At 43.9% G+C, this 19,717-nt stretch overlaps 1 protein-coding gene across 2 annotated transcripts in view; it reads left to right on the top strand.

Moving 5' to 3' along the window:
* Window positions 1-19,717, top strand: part of LOC138284150 (ras and EF-hand domain-containing protein-like) — a 226,438-nt gene that overhangs the window by 57,142 nt on the left and 149,579 nt on the right. The window contains exon 1 of one of the 2 annotated variants that reach the window (XM_069222635.1): window positions 7,470-7,535. The exons of the other annotated variant lie outside the window; for it this stretch is intronic. Coding sequence (XP_069078736.1) covers window positions 7,516-7,535 — 20 coding nt within the window. The 5' untranslated portion in view covers window positions 7,470-7,515. Of the gene's footprint in view, window positions 1-7,469; window positions 7,536-19,717 lie in introns of those variants that run through there. 2 annotated transcript variants of the gene reach the window in all.

The raw sequence follows: 19,717 nt of genomic DNA, 5'->3' as shown, positions 1-19,717 counted from the left end.
TGTACTAAGCATTTTAAAGTTTGCAGGCACTCTGGTTCCTTGTTTGCGTCTATAAACCTTGCTTTCTCTTATCTAGTAATCATATCTTAGGAGTCAGGAAGGGATTTCTGAGTCCTAAAGTGTGATTCCAAATAAATATCAATTTGGTACTTAGAAAGAACATGTTGAAAGCATCCCTTCCAAATACCGAACCAGTATCTAATGTATCAATAGTTTGCAACTAAAATCCGGTCACAAAACAATCATTTTTAACTGACATTTCAAAGGAGATGGTAACCTGTTCACAAAAGGAAAGTGGTTCCCTTGGGACCCTTTCCCCTTTGTCAATGTTAAAAATAAAAAAGTTTTATGTAGGAGGAGGAAGTGGTCCAAAGGAGAACCACAGGCTCATCTTAAACTTTCAAAAATGTAAACACAGTCCTGTTTCCCTTTATGAAAACAGTCTATTTTAAGCAAAAAGTTTATTTCTTTAAAATGCAATCACAGACAAGTTGGTCTGAAGGCCTCCAATCATACTGCATCAGAATTTACATCCTACCTCACTAATAGGCATGAGGTAGCTCTGTTTTAAATATTTACGAATGGACCTACTCATAGTGCATACATCAGTTCTTAAAATATTCAGAATTTTAAGAACTTACCTATTAGCACATAGGTCAGTTTGTAAAATATTTACTGGTTGCATAAAGTGAAGAGATTTTGTGACCTCTAAGTAGTACATATGGGCCTTCATTAGGTCACTATTAGATATGTCTTTTTCTAAGAATTAGAGAACGTGTTTGTGGGCTGGAGAGGTGCGGGATACTCAGGACTGAGAATTGTTAACTCACCACCAATAAAATTATCCAGTTCTTTTTTCACTTTTTCTCAGTGATAATAGCGTGTGATTGTCTTACTTTTTCCATGTGTTGTATAAAAGAGATGGAGGAAAAACTCCTTTACCAGTCCTAGAAACCCTAACCTGTCCTTTAACATGCACCCCATGTATTTTCTCTGCCTGCTGAACTATTGAGAAGGTTTTTGTAAAGTGGCGCACAAAGACAAAGAGGCAGAGCACACCAACGGGCAGGCTGACCCCCTTTCTCATTTTAATGTGGAGGACTTACTAGTGGAGGCTGAACTATTAACTGGAAAGTGGAGGCTGACAGCACAGTGGTAATTTGACTCCATGCATCACTGTGCCCTAGGTCTGCCATCAGAAGTCATGCCAAGTCATAAAAACCTCAATCTTCTAAACCGAGTTGGCAGTCCAGTAGTTGTTTATGATGACTTAACTGCACGAACAGGCCATTTCTACAAAGACTGCATTCTCTGTAAATCACAAAATCCTACTACACCATCCGTTATCCATGTATTGTAAAAAAACAACAACAAAAAAGTGTTCCACATTGCATGACCGGACCATGCACAGTACTTTAGACCCTGCCACTGTAGCAATTGGATTATTCAACATCCCTATGCTAGCAGCCCCACTGGATGAAATGATGCATGTAGCGCTTCACAATTTATGAAGAGGCCACCTTCTCGGTAATACAGATAAGTGACCCTGTTTTCCCTTTGAATTGAATTCTTACTCCCGGACTCCTGCAATACATACTTCAGCTTGGAAAATTGCATACCGGCTGGCAGTGAAATATGTTTCAGGGTCTGTGATGCAAGAAAGCTTTTATAGGGGATATGAGCCAAACTTTCATCCTTTAAACACTTTGTACCCTCTATATGTCGTTGAACAGTTCCTCCTGTGACACTCTGATAGAAAGTCTGAACATATCTGCATGCATAATAGTTATCGGCCTTATCTCATTAATGCCAACTGGACCCGTGACAAGATAGAATCCTTTATTAAACAAAAGAAAACATCCAACATACAGTATTTTTGTGTGAAAAAGTAAGCACATTTTTACTGCTTCTAGATCAGTTAAGAAAGTAATTACAATCAGGTGCTGCTAAACTTGCACAAATGATTACCTGACCACAAGGACCTCCTACTAAGTGCATATAAAATAAGAAACGTTGTCAAATGGAGAGATTTCAGGATGGTGTGAACCTAGAGAGCAGGTGGCATCCTGCAAATTCACTCCAAGATCAAATTGTATGATGCTCCGAGAGATCACAAGAAAGCCCAAAGCTACATCTAAGTATCTACAGACCTCTGTCAATGTGGTAAACATTAACAAGCATAAATCTAGCTTTTAGAAAATATATATATATATATATATATATATATATATATATGTTTTTTATGAAGAAGTAGTTACTAGAAAACCCTTTATCTCCATGGCACAGGTTTGCAAGACAGCACCTGAATGAACCATGAGACTTATGAAACAATGGTCGTTCTGCAGATGACACAAAGGTAAAATTGTTTGGCTGCAATTCACAAACACATGATTTTCTTTAGGTTTATTCATTGGAGTCAAACAAAATCACAGGTATACATGTTTAAATTATCACCTTCATGTACATAGTTGATCTGATATGAGAGCTAGTACAATAAGTGCGTACAGCTTACGGTCACAATATGGACAAACACACATTTGGTCACAACCAAACACTATACACTACAACACCTCAAATCAACTTTCAAGCAGTCTGATGAAGAGATGATGAGTTTGGCCTGGTTTTCATCCATATGACCTTGATAGCTGACAATCATTGAGTCCACCATGAATTCATCAATATTCCAGCTCATTCTAGTGGAAAACCCAACACAAACATCTTAGTCAAATGACAGTGATCCAAAAAACACCAGCCAATCTACGGCTGAATGGCTGTAAAAGAAAAAACTCCTGAATGTAAAATGACCAAGTCAAGGTCCAGGCCTCAACCCATTCAAACCTGTTTACACATAAATGTACCAAACATCACTGAGTTGATGCACTTTTGTAAGGGGTGAGAGGCAGAATTCCTCACAGTCAATGTGGCAGTCTGACAAACCTTAATTGAAATGTTCACTTAAGTAATTACTGCAATGTGGGGTTCCCAGCAATAGTGAATTATGGGGTCCACTTACTTTTGCAACTGAATCTTGGCTTATTTGTTTTTGTTAATAAATTATACCAAAGTAAAATGTGTGTGTATTATTTGGCACATATTGTTAGATTTATCTACTATTACTGTCTTCCCCATTGTGGTAGAATAACAAAACTTGATGGTAGTAGGTGAACAAGAGTTTTATACGGTAGTCATATTAATGCATTTACCGTCCACAACTCAGCTCCCTCTCCTATTACACATTGACTTTATGCTTGTCTTGGACCACGTACAGTGCTTTTGGCTAGTTTTATGCTAATGAAATACCATATAGATAATACATCTGGCCTAGAAGTCTCTGGGACACCATATGTTCAGTTCTTTACAGTCATCTAACAAAGTAATTAATTCTGGGAAGTGTTATCTTGTTTCACTGTCCAACTGATTGACTAGAAGTATTATGTGGTTTCTACTTTGGTAATAGGGCTGCATGCTTAGGACGGCAACGCTGTAGACTTTGGAAAACGGAGTGCAATCCACACCTTTAGCAGCTGTCAGATAACTCCTGGCTAGTTCACAGTACCTCACCCAAACCTACTGGGGTAAAAGGGGATTATTGCAACCTGAGCATGACACTCTGACTCCCCAGGGAAGCTGTGGAAACAGATCATACCCCTTTCACTCAGTTACTTGTGCATGCCAAGGAAAGATACAAAGATTCAAAGTCAGTTTTCAATACATTTATTGAAACAATCGCAATCTAGCATATGAAGAGTGAGCTGCAATAATTAGGCAGGTGAAGCAAAGCAAGGTAATCAGAATTACGATTAGGGTAAAGAAGATAAACAATCCAACCATGATGTATGTGGTTCTGGATGTTTTAGGGGATCTAGAGATTCCTACCTAACCCATGTCTATATCTGAGAGCATGGTGGTTGTAACCCTCTGCCTGGCCTGACCCAAGGGATGAGCCCCATATCTGGATAAAGTATTAGGAATCAGCATGTCATGTAGACGGCAATCCTCTCAGGAAGCCTGCAGATTAGTGCCAGCCGAGCTGTGTGTCACACAGTATGTGTCCCTGTATCGCTGTGGCAGGAATGCCCTCTGCTCTCCTTGGGTCATTGCATGGTTTATATAATATACCATACCAACTCGGGGATAGAGTTCTGTTGTAATGTTGTGTCTGGGGGATAGAACCTGTCTCCTGTACGGGCAACACAAACTAGCCTTTTGTGAACCATGTTCCGTAGCCTTGGACAGAAAGTACTCATTATCTACGTTGTGCAAAGGCTAAGCTAAACGGGCAGCATGTTTCTTGCTTTCCTAGAATAAAAACAGACTGATAAAACATGTAAAAGCCTTTCCTAAAAAAAAAAAAAAGAAGAAGTCACGCTAACATGAATAAAATGTGAATAAAAACATAAGCAGTAAAACCAAGCTAAAACAGGGGTGACTAATCCAGGTCCTAAAAGGGTCCTCTTAACAGAAGCACCAAAGTACAAAAAATTGTGAAAGAGAAAGCCTAGAACTGGAAATGAGGTGTCCCTGCAACACTGCACCACATGGCTGCTTAAACATAAATAATATTAGTATCAGATGTGCACTACTAAGCATCACTTCTCATGGCTGCAGCAAGTACATATGCAAACTGAGGTCACCGTTCAGAGTTATTAGCGGACTCCATTTTGCTAGAAACTCCATTATCCAGTATCAGATTGTCATCCAACAGAATTTACAAACATTTGCCAAGGATGGATTTGGTTGCAGAGAGCAAGGATCTCAAGGAGTGAGGGGAGCCCAATCTTTACGTACTTGTTGCCTGAAGTGGTGGTGTAGGAATTAGCAAGAATGGTTACTATTATTGAGTTATTTGACTAGAAGCATGTGATGGGTACATTGCTGTGATCGCACGAAATTTGAGAAGTTCATTTCTTGCATTTCTGACCGTGTATTTCAGCATTCAAAAGGGGAAAATAAAAACCACAAGTGTGACCGTGCAAAGGAAAAAACAGGAGCACGTAAAAGTGCTCGCACCTGAGACGCATTGTTGTCCTGGCTCGCTCCAGGACATTATCTTTCCAGTCGATGGCTTTCCTTTTACAAACCCGTATCCAGCAACTGCAGTTCCAGGGAGTACAATTTCGCCCATGTTCACAGCTGTTCGTTCAGTCTTTTTGCTTTGCACTGACATAATTGTAGTTCCGATGTATTCGTTACATTTGTAGGACTGTAATTACAGCGATTTTACATCTCCCATAGGTGAATAGCTAATCGAGGCCAGTTTTATAATGACATATACCCACGTAATACATTTCAGAATGCAAAAACAAACCAGACTAGGATGAGATACTCACGTAGGGCCGGGGAAAGTTGAGAGATGTGCTACAGTAACATTACAAAGACCCTGACTTGTTGAGTTACGGGCGACTAGTTGAGCGAACTCGTCCAATTCTAGTTCAGTTCCATTAATTAGTATGTCAGTTGCACCCTGCCCCCTCTAACAGCATCAGAAAGGATTAGTTTTCTTTTAAAATCCGACGTAGATTTTCACTAAGGCACATATAGCTTAGCCTCACACGTTATTGATACGCGTTTAAAAGTCGCAGCATCCCCAAAGCACGTCGTGTCATCTAAAAACCCAGAAATGTTGTAAAGTGTCACAACACAGTCAAGATCTCTTCATGACAACTATGAACCTGTCGTTACAGTGGTGCTGGTCAGGGCGGCAAAGCTTGACAATGTCAGAAAAGATAACTGCGTTCATTTCCGCCATTACTGCATTAATATATATGACAGAGAGAGGGAAATCAGAAAATCAGCTGCCGTTAATATGGCTGATTGAGCCCTACAAACCCCCCTCCCCCGCAATTAATATGGTTAATTTAGACGATATTCAATTGGCCCAGCCACGCCCACTGAGCCGTATGGCGCGACTCGCTCAATAGTGAACCTCAAAGAGACTCAACCTCAAAAGGAGCCCGGTAAGGGGGTGCTGCCAGTTAAGGCCTTTAGATTAAGAGGTTTGTGCGTTCGGAGGATATAATGCAACATTACCGTATTCAGCCCGCTGGCATTTAATAGCGCCGGCCAGACTTCTGAGCACCCCCTGAAAAAGACAAGAGGAAACAAACTGGTGCGGCGCTGTTAAAATTCCTATTCGAAACTATTCTTCTAAATCTTGTGTTTGCGGTTCCAAGAGGTCGTTCCTATTCCATCCACTACCAGTCATCGGTTGGAAAGTCTTACCCCCTCCCGGGGGGTGTACCATACTTTGAAACGAGTGAATATAAAAGTACAGTGTCCGCATTGGACCGGTTTTTAGCATAGGCGAGCTGGGCCCATGCCCAGGGCGCATGAAGTTGTTTACAGGCAGATCAGGCTTCCTCTTACCTGGCTGCCGCGGTTCAGCACACACTGACATTGATCATTCCTCTATTTTCAAGCGCCTCTGTTTAACATACGCTGTCTCCCTTTTCCCTCACACCTCCACATTCGCTTTTGCGTCGGCCTAAATGGGGTGGGGGAGGAGTCAGGAAGCTTCAGCAACGAGCACGACCGTCCCTCTGTTAGTTACTATACTTTGCTTTGCAGTAAAGTCGAAGATGGATTTGGCCAGGACAGCAGCAATCCATGCGTGAAGGTCTCAGTCTGGAGTAGCTGAAGCTTCGCTCCTGATTGTTCTAAGCGTGCAATTCTTCCGCCTTTCCGGTTAAAAACTGCTTTCAATAACAAAACGAGAGTGTGATGTTTATTGGTATTTAATTACGTTCCACTGTTTCTCTTTGCATTTTAGTACTTGCAGTTTTTGTTTGTCTTTACCATAGACTACAAGTACCAGGATGCAAAGAAAACCTGTATTTGAAAAGTCACTGCAGTTAATGGTTTGCGCGTTACCTTTTATAACAAGTTGTATGTTACAGCTAGGATCCGTTGTTTTAACACATCGAACGTAAACAGCTAACAATGGGCGGGAACGCGTAGGGACCTCCCAGTTCAGCTCTCACTCATCTGCTCTGCCAGGGGTCCCGGTGCCTCTCAGATGAGCTCTCTTTTAGCTGCAGCACCAGGGCCTAAGGTGTAAAGGCCGGCTGGACTCATTCTAGTGTTTCTCTACTGACTAGTTTCCACCAGCCACTCTTTGAGAGCTGACTTCCACTCTCACCCCACACCCATCCACCACAGGTGTCACCGGTCAAGTGACCCTGATAATAAAAGGGGCTGGGCGCATGTGTCCTCGGCCAATCGTGTGTCAGTGTAGTTCTTGACTTAGCATGAGGGCCTAGGGCCCCTAACACTACAGTGGCAATGGGTGGGTCTGCCCCACACGTGAGCTGGCAGCAGCTCGGTCACTCCCGGAGGAGGAAATGCACAAGGCTCCCCTGCAACTTCCATCCATAAGGCATGCCCCTGCAGCCCTTTCCTGCATGGGAACCAGCACGCTGACCAGCCCTGGAGAAGAAAGAGGGGTGAAGCGTGCTACAGGAACAGAGAGTGACCCCCCCTGCACCAACTCCTGGGTGGCAACAAAACGGCGCCCAGATGCCAGCTCTACAAAGGAGGTGAGAATAGAGACTGTTTCTCTCCAACCTCTCGCTGCACCAGTTGCCGTCCGGAGTGTGAGCAGCATAAACGATGTGAAATGGGGTGGGGTCAATGATTGGAGGTGGCCTACACGCTCCTCTGAGAGGGTGTGCGCCAACCCCCACTCTTAATGCTACCACCGGTAAAGGAAAACCGGGTGGCATATTACCCAGTGTCCTCAATGCCTTGCCCGCAGCCAAGGAAATGGTGAATGGAAGAGCCGGGCCAATAGCGGTTCAGGAGTATGGAGAGAGGCATGCCTGCTGAGGCCCTGCCCGCAGGCGAAACAAGTGTGGATTGGCCTGCGGCTGCCTCAATGGTGAGCACTAAGCACCACCCCTGCTGGCCCTACCAACTACCGCTGTGGAGAACAGACCTTTTGCAACCTGTAGCGATCATGCTACTGCACCAGCTTCCATTACTTTTCAAGATTAAAGTGGGAGCTGCAGCGCTGTTGTGAGTGCTTTCCCTAGCCTGCACTATTACTCACCTTGGCATGAAGAGGAGCACACCCTGAAATGATGCAGCACAAGAGACAGTTTGAGCCCGCATCGGCATCTCCTGCCCCAAGTTGCCCGCAGTACTGACAAAACTGCTGGCGACAAAAGAGTGACTACAGCGAAACCTGACGGTAGCTTCTTGCACTGCCCCTCACCCCTGACAGAGCAAAAATGTATGCAGGCGACAACCCGCCCTGCTGCCTGGCATTAGCAATGAGCGCCCAGAGAGAGTGCTGTTTGCCCACTGGTGACCATCTGCTGCCACCGCTGTGAGGAAAGGAGACGGTTGGCCTCCAGCGACAACCACAAAGCACTTCCTGTTTTTGTGCCTGCTAGAAGGAGAGAAGAGCAAGGCTGCACCTGCCCTGAGCAGCCTCCCTGTCACATCTGCAAATAGCCAACACTGCACCTGCAGGCCCCCACTGGCAATGGACCACAGCAAGAGAAAAGCTATGATGAGTCTCGCTGCAACTGTGCCAGAGTTTTCAGTGCCCAGTGCCTCAGCACAAGAAAGTGGAGACTGACCACGAGGAGCACTGGGCGCTGCATGTGCATCCCTAGAAGCCGTCTGCCATCACTGCAACTAGGAAGAGAGTGCTGCACGCCCCCAGCGGTAAACAACCACCACTGCAGGCCTGGAGAAAAGACATGCAAAGCACCAGCAGAGGTGCCCAGGAAGAATGACCAAGAGTGGGAAGTAAGGGGTGCACGGACAGTCACACCTATGAACCTGACGGAAAAGGTCAGCAACACTGGAGAGAGAGAGAGCCCTAGAGGACAAGCAGGAATGTCTCACCACAGAGGCCGCGCTTGCTGGCCATCCCCAGCACTGGTTTGCCACTGTTGGCTCATCATCGAGCCCATCGCCGGGAGTGACTGACCCTGCCAAGCAAATTTGAAAGGAGGCAGGAGCAAGCGCTGCAACAGCGTGGTCTTGAGACACAAGCACTACGCCCTTGGGTGAAGAGAGGAAGGATAAGAGATGACCCTCCAGTCAGGGAGCGGGGCACCGAGAAGATCCCTAAGGAAGGTACGGGACCTGTGAGAGGTCCACGAGGAGAAGGAATCAAGTCCTATTAACAGAACTAAGCCTGTGAGAGTCCTCAATGGAAGACAATGCACTGTCCAAGGTGCAGGATACAACCAGCTAAAAGTCTATGTGAAGTTGTGGCACAATGCCACTTCACACAAGAAAATGGAAACGAGAGAGAGAGAGAGAGAGAGGAACGAGGCACAACGCCATGTTGTGAAGAAGGTTGGAAGAAGAAATGTGTGTGACAGACCTGTCACACTGAAGATCCGGAACACCACAGGTGCGCAAGAGAAAAAGAAGAGGAATAAGACTGAAGACTTGTACCAACACTGGAGAGGGCATCCATCAACACAAGCCAGCCACCGGGTTGCACAGATGTCACTGGAGACAGCTCAGTGAGTGGATAAACTGTAAGCCGCCAGCAAGCGTGAACCGCATCCAGGCCCCAGGGTTCACAGTGTGACCCTCCAGACATCTGTAGCCGGCTGCTTCACATAGATGGCATCCCTGCTGGTAACTGCACATACTAAACGAGAACTGCAAGTGGCTACGAAGTCCCTCTGGTCATCCTTTCTCCAAGCGAGACAGAGCCACCCGTCGATCAATTTTTAGATGGTAAGACTGTCATCATTACCAGGTGCATCACCAGAACCACCTAAAAATCATCGCACCACCAGTGTGGAGCTGCACATTTGCAAAACAACCAGAGGTTAACAAGGCATTCTTAGCCACCCAGAAGTCTTCTGCGAATTCCAGCGAGAGGGGAATCTCGGCAAGAGAGATTGTCACAAAGCTTCTCATTATCCTAGTGAGACTACTGGATTGGGGCAACAGAATCACCTGGACTGCGGGGGACTGAGTCTGAACCCGCTCCAGGTGATGCCTATCAGCCTAATCCACGTGTGTTCCGCCTAACTAGCAGTGCCTCATCTCCACCCAAGAGTAGGGATGATTGGGCAACCGTGCACATGACATAAATGACTCGTCAGGGGAATCGTGTTTACTCAGATCTCTTCCGTTTTTCTCAGTTCCATTAGTCTCATGCATGCAAGGACAATGATAGGCAGGATATAGTTCAATAAGGTTTTATTGAAGTAACTGCATCTTAGATAATAGAACTAGGACGATGAAGCACAACAGGATTAAAATCGTGACTAGGAGAGTAAAACACAAAAATAACTTCCCTATGTTGTCGCTACGTTTTTAAGAATAGTTCCTACCTAGGCAATGTCAGAGCACATCATGTTAAGCTCTAATTCTGCCCTTCAGTTTCCCCCTGAGAAGACATCATCTCTTATAGGAGGCCTGTAGTCTACATAAGCAGCTGCAGTGAAGCAATCAGCATATAGTCATGGTCATCTGGCTCGACTCTCCCTCTGACGTACATGGGTCAAAGTAGTGTTTAATATATTATAAAACAGCTGATGTTCCAAGAAAGGATCCCCACATAAGAGTGTGTATGTTTCTGTGAACATTGGAGACAAATCGTACCACTTTTGCCGGCAACCTATCTTACTGCAGTCTTGAGAAAAGCACATGGTGAAAGAAATGTCCTGTTTAAGAACGTAGTGCTGACCTAGGTGAAGAACAGCTAAATAGAGAAAACAAAACAAGACCACAAATGTGGCCACTGTTAAAATAATATAACAAAGCTAGAATAAAACATATCTAGGGTAAAGTGCACAGTGGCGGGCCTAGATTGCTAAAATAACGTGTATAAAGCTGTAGCTAAAATGGCTACACAACACCCTCCCCTTGCCAGTTTAAAGCCTAATTATATGTAAAAGCTACTAAAATTCATCCTAAGGTGTGTGTGTGTGTGTGTGTATATATATATATATATATATACACACACACACACACACACACACCTTATATATATATACACACACACACATAGGAGTGTCAGTAATGACAAGTCAAAAGCCACTTGAGCATGTATTAAAGGACAATTTAAAATGTTAATTGTGGCGCCAAAATAAAAAGCCGAATTTAAGAAGTCAGCGTCATTTTTAAAGTCGCCAATTGAATCCAGGATAATTGAAGACAGGAAATCCTCCACTTCGGCAGGTGGTAAAGTAGGAAGTTCATCGCCAATGAAAACCAAGGAGCATTCGTGTTCCAAAGCCTGAGCTCCATCCGAGGCAGCAGCATTCCGTGGTGTGCCCAACAGTGAGTTTAGGGCTGCATGATTCACAAAGGACAACTCATAAACCGCTTCCCATAGCAAACGCACCCTCAACGTGCATGTCTGGTAATGACGTCAACAGACCGGCGTCCAATGAAAACAAGCGCTGCATAGAAAGACAGACTTTCAGTGCACATTCAAAGGTGCACCAGAGGCACTGAAACACAGGCTGCACACAATGCAAAACCGGTCAGAATGACAGAGACCAGTCATACTTACATTGCTCCAGAAATGGTGCTCCAAAGTACTGCATCATGCGCTCACGACACAGCTGCGCTGTTGGAATCGCATTCAGTCCTCCTTGTTGTAAAGGGACAACCATTGTGCAGAAAAGGTAGCAATAGCAAATGCCACCCATTATAGCCAAAGTTATTGGAAATCCCCCGAAAATACCGGAGAATATTGAGTCGATGGCTGAAGGTATTTTAAGCCAAATATATGAGGAGAAGGTGTGAACAAAACCAAAACCAACAGCCTTAAAGAAATTCACGATTCCAGTAGTACTGGACGCAATAAATATCCATCCCACGAGTTCACCAAAGTGTCTCGGAAAGTTAGTACTTAAAAGGGACTGTATCCCTGCAGATGACCTCGCAACCTGAAGAGCATTAGTCTTGCGTGCCGATGTGAGCACCACATGTTTTTGAAACAATAAAGCCTTGAGTCTGCTCAACTTGTCAAAATTCACATTTGAACTAGCGATATGGGGTCAAATCTCAGCTACTTCCCTCTGTCGTGTAGGAGGAAAAAGTACATTCCCACAGCATGTAACAATTTTGGAGACCGAAACGATGTAAACTATTCCGGTTCGCATGACACAACAGCTCTCGCTATTAAGCAGCACGTAGCTGCCATTTGAGAGCACCTGGAATGCAGGTCTAATTAAGGGGACTGGGACTTCCTTCAGATAACAAGCCAAGTTCACTGCTGAAGCGTTACACGCCCCGTGCAAGGGCAGCTGTTTACAAATCATCGAATGGTTGACCGAAGTCTTGCATTCACTACCGCTAAGAAAGACCTCTTTCATGCTTCTCAGACATTTATATGAGAAGGGTAGCTCCCACACCTCATGAATTTAACTATCTCCTAACCTTTCATGTCTGCCCACTGGAATATGTTTTAAGCAGGATGTGAATTGAAGTGTTGAAATAGGCAGATTGATGACCCCGTGAATGAACCACTCAGCAGATGGTATTTCAGCCACAGTAAAAGGCAACTTTTCTAATTTCTTAATGTTTAACATGACATAAGTCGCTTCTTTTTTAGCCATTAGTTGTTGTTGTCGCCTTAAATTAAATGTGGAGAATGTCCCTTACGCTAACGTGTTGTCAGGGAACGCAACCTGCCTTCAATGTTTGTATTGTCCATCCTAACTGCTTAATGGATCTTAGTTGACTTTGTCCATGCTGTAAAGAGGACATGTTGCTTTGTACTATGTCTATTACAGAGGAAACAATGTTGTTTAAAGTGTATATCCGGTCGAACAGGGTGTTAATATAATTATCTACAACAGCTAAATGCCTTCTGTAAATTTTCCTGATCTGTTTGCCTTAACCGGGTGGCAGCTTCTTTTTGAGAAAGCTTCCATATTTCATTATAGACTGCATAAAAGAAGCGCTTTCTTTGTTGTTTTCTGGGGCCTAACAGGAAGCCCTGTAAGCCAGTGTTATTAGACAGGAGACTGAGGTGTTCTCTAACAGCATCTAGTGAGGAACCCATCAACCATTGCTGGCATAGTTTCCCTACATTGTATGTTGTTACTATACCCACATGTTCAGATGACACATAGCAAGTGTCTGGCCTACTTGTTCCAAATCGCCCAGTGGAGTTTACAAAACGTTTATGACACCCATTTGTATCTATTTGCCACAATAACCACCCACATAAAGTGAAGCATTAAACATGCCATTTTGAACCCATTCATCGAGCTGATCTTCAGTTGCATTTACATACTTTTGCCAGTCGTAAAATTTTGCAGGTGCAGGAATACAGGGTGCATTCAAATCCTTAATTTTTGCTAAGCCTAAACAACTTGTGTGTTGTACAGTTTCATTTAAGAATATAATTTGAACAGGTATCAGGCATGCTCTGAACAAAGCTTCCTTTCCCCTTATTAAGTCAATCGACTTCAACCAATATCCGTAGCCTTCTATAGCTAACCGGGAAACACAGGAATCTGAATAAATTAATTTTGTATCTGTCAATATATGTACATTTTCCATAACTGGCAATTTGAAATAATACGACTCAGCATTTTTAACATTGTGCCCAGAAAATATGCAGATTTTTCAGAATATGTTTTAGAACTCCCTTGTGGTGGAGTTGGACAATGCTCCCATTTGTGTGTAATTAAAGATAGTCTTTGGGGTGCTTGCTCTGTAAATGAAATGGTGTCCATAATAATTATAGCAGAACATGCCACCATAATTTTCTTTGGATTGATAAACCCCCTCACTTTCAAATACAGTAAAATACTGCAATTCAGTCATCATAGAATCAACTGTTTTCACATCCCAGTTATCAGAAACAACTCTGGGTATTATTACATAGTTCATAGAAAGTTTAAACACATATGGTATTTGAATGCACTCCGTCGGGCCGTATACATCAAATGTGACTTTATCCCAAACAGTCCCATCAGGAATTGGTATAGCGGAAATGTTCACGAAAGACAAGTCTCTGCAGACCTTGTGAGAAGAAAAATGTAGTTTTAGGACCTCATCCACCAGTTCAACTGTTGATCGTTCAGGAAGGTAATGACCATGTATCAGTAGAAAGAAAGTAATAACAAACCCAATTCAAAGGAGGAAAGCTAATATAGTCAAGGAAAACCACAGATAGTTCCATGAGAAAATGAAGTAATTTATTTTAAGCCAATTTATCAGCTTACATGTTTTTGGCAGTTCAGGTGTAGAACAGGCAAATGAGTCTGAAAAAGTGTCATTGATGTCGGCAAAGTATCCAGAAGCAGTTTGTGGAAAAACTGGAGCCGTATTTTGAAGAGGAGAAATGGTAGGGGTCTCCCACGGTGGTTCACTCTAAATGACGTCATCCGTTTGTGTAGAAGTCAAATCAAATCGATCATCAGTTTCCGTGTAGCTTGTTGTAATAGATGTTAGTAGAACTAATGCAAGATCATTTTCCACCCTCCGCAACCTCGGAGAGGTGTCAGCGTTGCTGCTTAAGACTTGTAGAGGGACATCTTGACCAGTAGTGAGAGGGATTCGGGTACTACTGGTTGTTCCTTATGGTGTAATTTGAAATTGTCGATGGAGGAAAAAGCGGTTTTCTTTAGAACCAGGCAGCAGTGGTAGAATGCCAGTTCTGGTACAGTGTATTCCCAGGCCTGGGATCGGTGCACAATAGGAAGGACTGAACTCCTTTTTCACATACTAGATCTCCAACCTCTGGAATCCAGCCGGTAGATGTTATTGGTACATCCTTAATTCCTATGGAGGCAGCACCGGCAGAAGCGTTGTCATCACGGAACTGTTGTAATTCCTGCAAGACAGTGACACACCCATTTATGTCAAAAGGTGTTTCTGCCGCCTCCACGCCAGGATCATCAAGGTCTGGAACATACATTCGATTTCCAAACAGGCACTCGTATGAAGTACGACCCCCCCCAGGGACCTTCTAGGCAGATTATTAAGTGCTCTCTGGACTCCAAACAGGTGATTAAGCCAACTACGACCCATACCTAATATTCTGGCTGATAAGGATCGCTTTAAATCTGTTTCATCGTTCCACAACACTATAGCCCTTTGGATGAAATGGAGACTAGTAATGGAGTTGGACCCCTAACAAAGCTATGGTGTCCCTGAATGTCCTTGAGGCAAAAGCAGGGCCCTGGTCTGAGTGGAAGGCTGCAACTGCATATGTGCCGATAAAGACTTGCAAATCTTTAATAACAGTCCGAGTGTCAGCAGAGCGTTGTGGCCACACCCATAGAAATCTGGAGTAGGAGTCGACAGCGACTAAGATGTATTTGTATGCACTGTCAGGTGTCAAGGGACCACAATGATCCAAGTACACACACTGTAATGGTTTGTTTGAAATTAGGAGGGGTGTCTGCGGTGGGCGTTTAACGGTGGACCCCTTAATTTGTTGGCAGATGTCACAACAAAGGACATACTGCTTGGTGTGTTTGTATAGACCTGTCCCCCAATAACGAGCTTGCCACAATGATATTGTAGCTGCCACACCAGCATGGGCAGAGGCAACTCCCTCATGCGCTGCTTTGATCAACTCTGGTCTTAGTTCTTTATTGTAAATCACTGTAACCCCCACGCCTGGTATTTTTACTTCTGCGTCAAGGAAGCCTCCCATCCAGTAGGAATATTTAGCAGGGAATGCTTTTGGTAAAGGCGTGCCTTCAGCCGTGGCTTTCACAGCAGCCCATATGTCATTGTCGGATTTCATTCTCGAACAAGTTACTGCAGCAACAGAAGCCGTAGCTACTGCTGATTTGGCTGCTTCAATAGCCAGCGTATTCCCAGCAACGTGTATTCCAACGCACCGGTGTCCAAGTGTATGTACAACATGGACATTTGATAGCGTTTCCTTCAGATCTGCTACTTTCCCCCACAGAAGTCTGTGTTTGATAGTGTTACCTTTGGAATCTCTGAACCCATTCTGGCGCCAGTAATGCAGATATTCATTGAAGGACTGGACACAATAGTAGAATCACAGTCAGCGTTAGCTGTTCAGGATCCATATGTTCCAGTGCCATCACCAGAGCCTTTAGCTCTGCTAGTTGTGCAGTGCAATCCCCTAGGATTTGCGTGAAAGTGTGTTGTGGATAGAATTTGCTACCCTCCATATAGCCGCTTACGACTGTGCAAGGAGCAGAGTATTGGTGTTTTGTGCCTATAGCTGGTTGTGCTGAGCCATTGGTGTACATGACTCTTTGATATTGATCAATAGGCAATGTATTTGCCGAACTGGGTATTCTAGTTCATATTGCAAAAATTCTTGAGCTTGTAACTTTGGGTCAAAGATATAGTCAACATCAGTGGCTGTCAGAGACGTTGCCCCTTGGACCCAATGTGGATGTAATGCTTTAGCGTTTGGAACACTGGCTTTGGTAACAGCCTCGAGGGCTGGGTTTGGAGATAGGACCATAATGCGTTTCCCCTGGGCTAGTGGTCTTTCTTTAATGACCGCCATCTGAACAGCAGTGAGTATTTTCTCAATGGGAGCAAAGCGTTGTTCTGCTGCTGAATACAAATGTGATCTGTAGGCAATCGGGACGGTCTTACCCTCATTGAATGTCACATAGGTGAAACCAATGGCACCAGCAATTATTCTGATAACCAGATGTTTTTTATTGTCCCTTGTCTGTAGGTGTTGTGCCTCAAGCACGTCTGTTTGCAAAGCTCTGAGAATGCGTGTGTTCGACTGTCCAAAATTTACTGGAAAAGTCAGGACGTATTAAATCATATGAGGGTTTTATGCCTGATGCGTAATCTGGAATGTAAATTCTGCCAAAAGTTAGGAAACCCAATAGGGATTTGAGTTTTTTAATGGTATCTGGAGGTTGTAACTGTGCGCATTTTTCTAAGAATTGTGGTGCTAGGCCCTTTCCTTCACTTGATAATTCGTATCCCAAAGACAGGACACTAAGGAAGGCAATTTTGTTTTCTTGAAGTTGAATTTATAGCCAAATTTGGCAAATGCCACAACAATGTGGGCTAGCCGTCTTAGATGTTGCAGTATTTCAACATCTGTAAGGTAAATGTCATCAGTGCCTCAGCGTCAATGTTATGTAATATTGAAGTTACGCAAGCCGAGAACAGTCCTGGACTGTTCTTATACCCCTGTGATAAAAGACAGAATTTTTTCTGAGAGCCTAGTGTGCTGAAACTTGTTAGGTCTCTACTCTAAGGCGCTATGTTTTGGCAGAAGAAACCATTGGAAATACCCAATGTTGTTTTGTATTTTTTGCACACTGTTGTTCATGAGTGCCGTGCTATGAGAGTTTTGTATAGCATATGTGCATGTATGACTATTTAAGTGTCTGTAGTCTAAGACTATTCTGTATGAATGTCCGGTTTAGCTACAGGAAATAAAGGATTATTCATTGGTGAGATTCAGAGTTCGATTACGCCCTGGTACTCTAATTATGTGAGTATTTCCCCTCACAGGTGCTTTAGCATCATGTTTTAATGGATACTGGGGTTGAGGTGGAGTTTGATTTTAAATTGGAATTACATGATAGGGGGAATCTTTATCCCAAACTACGTGCGCCAATGCCCAGTCAATGGTGTAGGATTCTGCGAGCTAATCGAGAACAAGAGGCGAGAAAGAAGGTTTAATAACCTCTCCCCCATATGGGCAAGTACAGACAAATTCAGGTGGCCAATCCCTTTCGGGCAGTAAAATATCATATATTTTTATGACACGGTCCTAAAAGATTGCGTTGATTATGGGTTCAATGTCTCCTTCTAACTATAACGTTACTTTATACACCCTGTCAGGCGTGGAGACACGCATGTCCGCTTGTAAGAAGTCATCAGTTGCTTTCACCTCCAGATGCTCTTGAAGATTCCAACGAACTATTGTGACCTCTGCTGCGCTGTCTAGCAGAGCTAGTGCCCACTTCTTGAGTGGCATGATGAATCGCAACTGCTGCCACTTTTTTCTTTTTAAATTGAATCATGTGTTGGGGAAGTTTCTCTTCTTTTTTGACAAAAACTTCTTAGAGCGTTGTGATTCCTGTCTCGGTTTCACGTACTTTGTTCTTCGCTCTGACCACCCACCTCTCTCACTGCATTTTTCTGGTGAGTCCTGAAAGGAACAAGATTGGTGTATCTCTATTTCTGAGATTATATCTATTCTGTGGGGTCTCCGTATGCGGAGATTCTCCCCTTTCTTTTTCAGGTGTTGTTTGTTTTTTATCCCAGCGTTTTTTAGAACCCTCAGCAGCTTGCTTGGTAGTATCTTTATTAGATTTACTCTGAAACTGTGGTTTTGTGGGTCTGGCCCCCAGACTATCTCGACCAGTACTGGAGTAGGTCTCCACGATAATCTTTGGCAGCTCATGTTCTTGATCCTGCTGAGGAACGTCCCGGAGCCACAGGTGCACTGCTAGTGCAACTGCTTCCCCTTTAAGGTTATTTAATAAGATGGAAGATCTTGTGGCAAAATTGCCCGTTGGTTGCATCCCCTGGTTCAGGGATGGGGCAGCCCCATATTCATTGTGAGTTTGTTTTAACACTTCCGGAAGATTGGCAAGGGTCAGTGTACCATGTGCTGTAGTATAGAGCGTGGCAAATATCGTGCCCCAAGTATTGCAGTTATCTACTGTGGGAACCATCCCAAATGGCAAGCACATAGTTAATAGTCAATGCTTATCCTGAAGTCCCCTATGGGGAAATACTGCCTCCAGTGCATTTATTTTTTGAGCTAACCAAAACGGAATCTCTTCTCGTTTGGCGGGTACTTTACCCATGATCGAATGTACACTTGCAGGATTAATACCTGGTGTTACTGCATGTGGTTGCGCCGGTGCAGCACACGCTGGGTTTGTATTAAATGTTTGCATTACAAACTGTACTAATCGTCTATATATTTCCATCAGCTCAGCATATAAGCGGCGGACTTCAGCTACTGTCAAGGTTGCTGCATCAGGGTGTGGTGTATATGTGGCCAACAAAGGCCAGGTAGGACCATCATTACTTAGAGGACCTAACCTAACGTGTAGGATTGTATGTGGTGAGGTGCCATCAAGCCAATTATTATATTTTTGATAAGATGAAGGTATTTCTAGATATGCATATGCTCTATATTGTGTAGGTATGTTTGCAGGTGTATAGTGATGAAATGTATTTGTGTTCCCAGCAGCTGCTAAAAATGTGACCCAGGAATAGAAAATTTCTGTTCTATGGGCTGGATGAGCCTCAACAACAAATGTAACAGGACCCCCCTGGGCCACGGGGCCATGCGCCAATAAATGTGCGGTAAGGGTGGTCGCATATTGACTGCAATTACTACCCATTGCGGGTTTGCCATGATGAATGGTATATTTCGTTCAGAGATAAGCACACCAAATGGGGATTATCCTTTTAGAGTCCAAGCTTGAGCAACCTACAGTGTTAGTTAGGTACTTCCTACTTAGCTGAGGAGGAAAATCCTCAATACAACGGACGACTCCGTAAATAGTACTGAGGTGTCCTTGCATGTAGTGAGACAGAGATACTCGGGAGGACCCGAAAATTAGTGCCTGACCAAACGTTGGCGGCGCCATGTTGCGTAGTTTCTCATTATTTTAATGAGACTACTGGATTTGGGCAGCAGAATCACCTGGACTGCAGGGGACGGAGTCTGAACCCGCTCCAGGTGACGCCTGTCGGCCTAATCCGGGTTTGTTCTGGCTTACTAGCAGTGCCTCATCTCCACCCAAGAGTAGGGATGATTGGCCAACCGGGCGCATGACAT

This window comes from Pleurodeles waltl, chromosome 3_1, assembly GCF_031143425.1.
Source record: "Pleurodeles waltl isolate 20211129_DDA chromosome 3_1, aPleWal1.hap1.20221129, whole genome shotgun sequence".
NCBI classification, from domain to species: Eukaryota; Metazoa; Chordata; class Amphibia; order Caudata; family Salamandridae; genus Pleurodeles; species Pleurodeles waltl.
The sequence above is the reverse complement of the archived record's forward strand: the minus strand, read 5'-3'. Positions and strand labels throughout refer to the sequence as shown.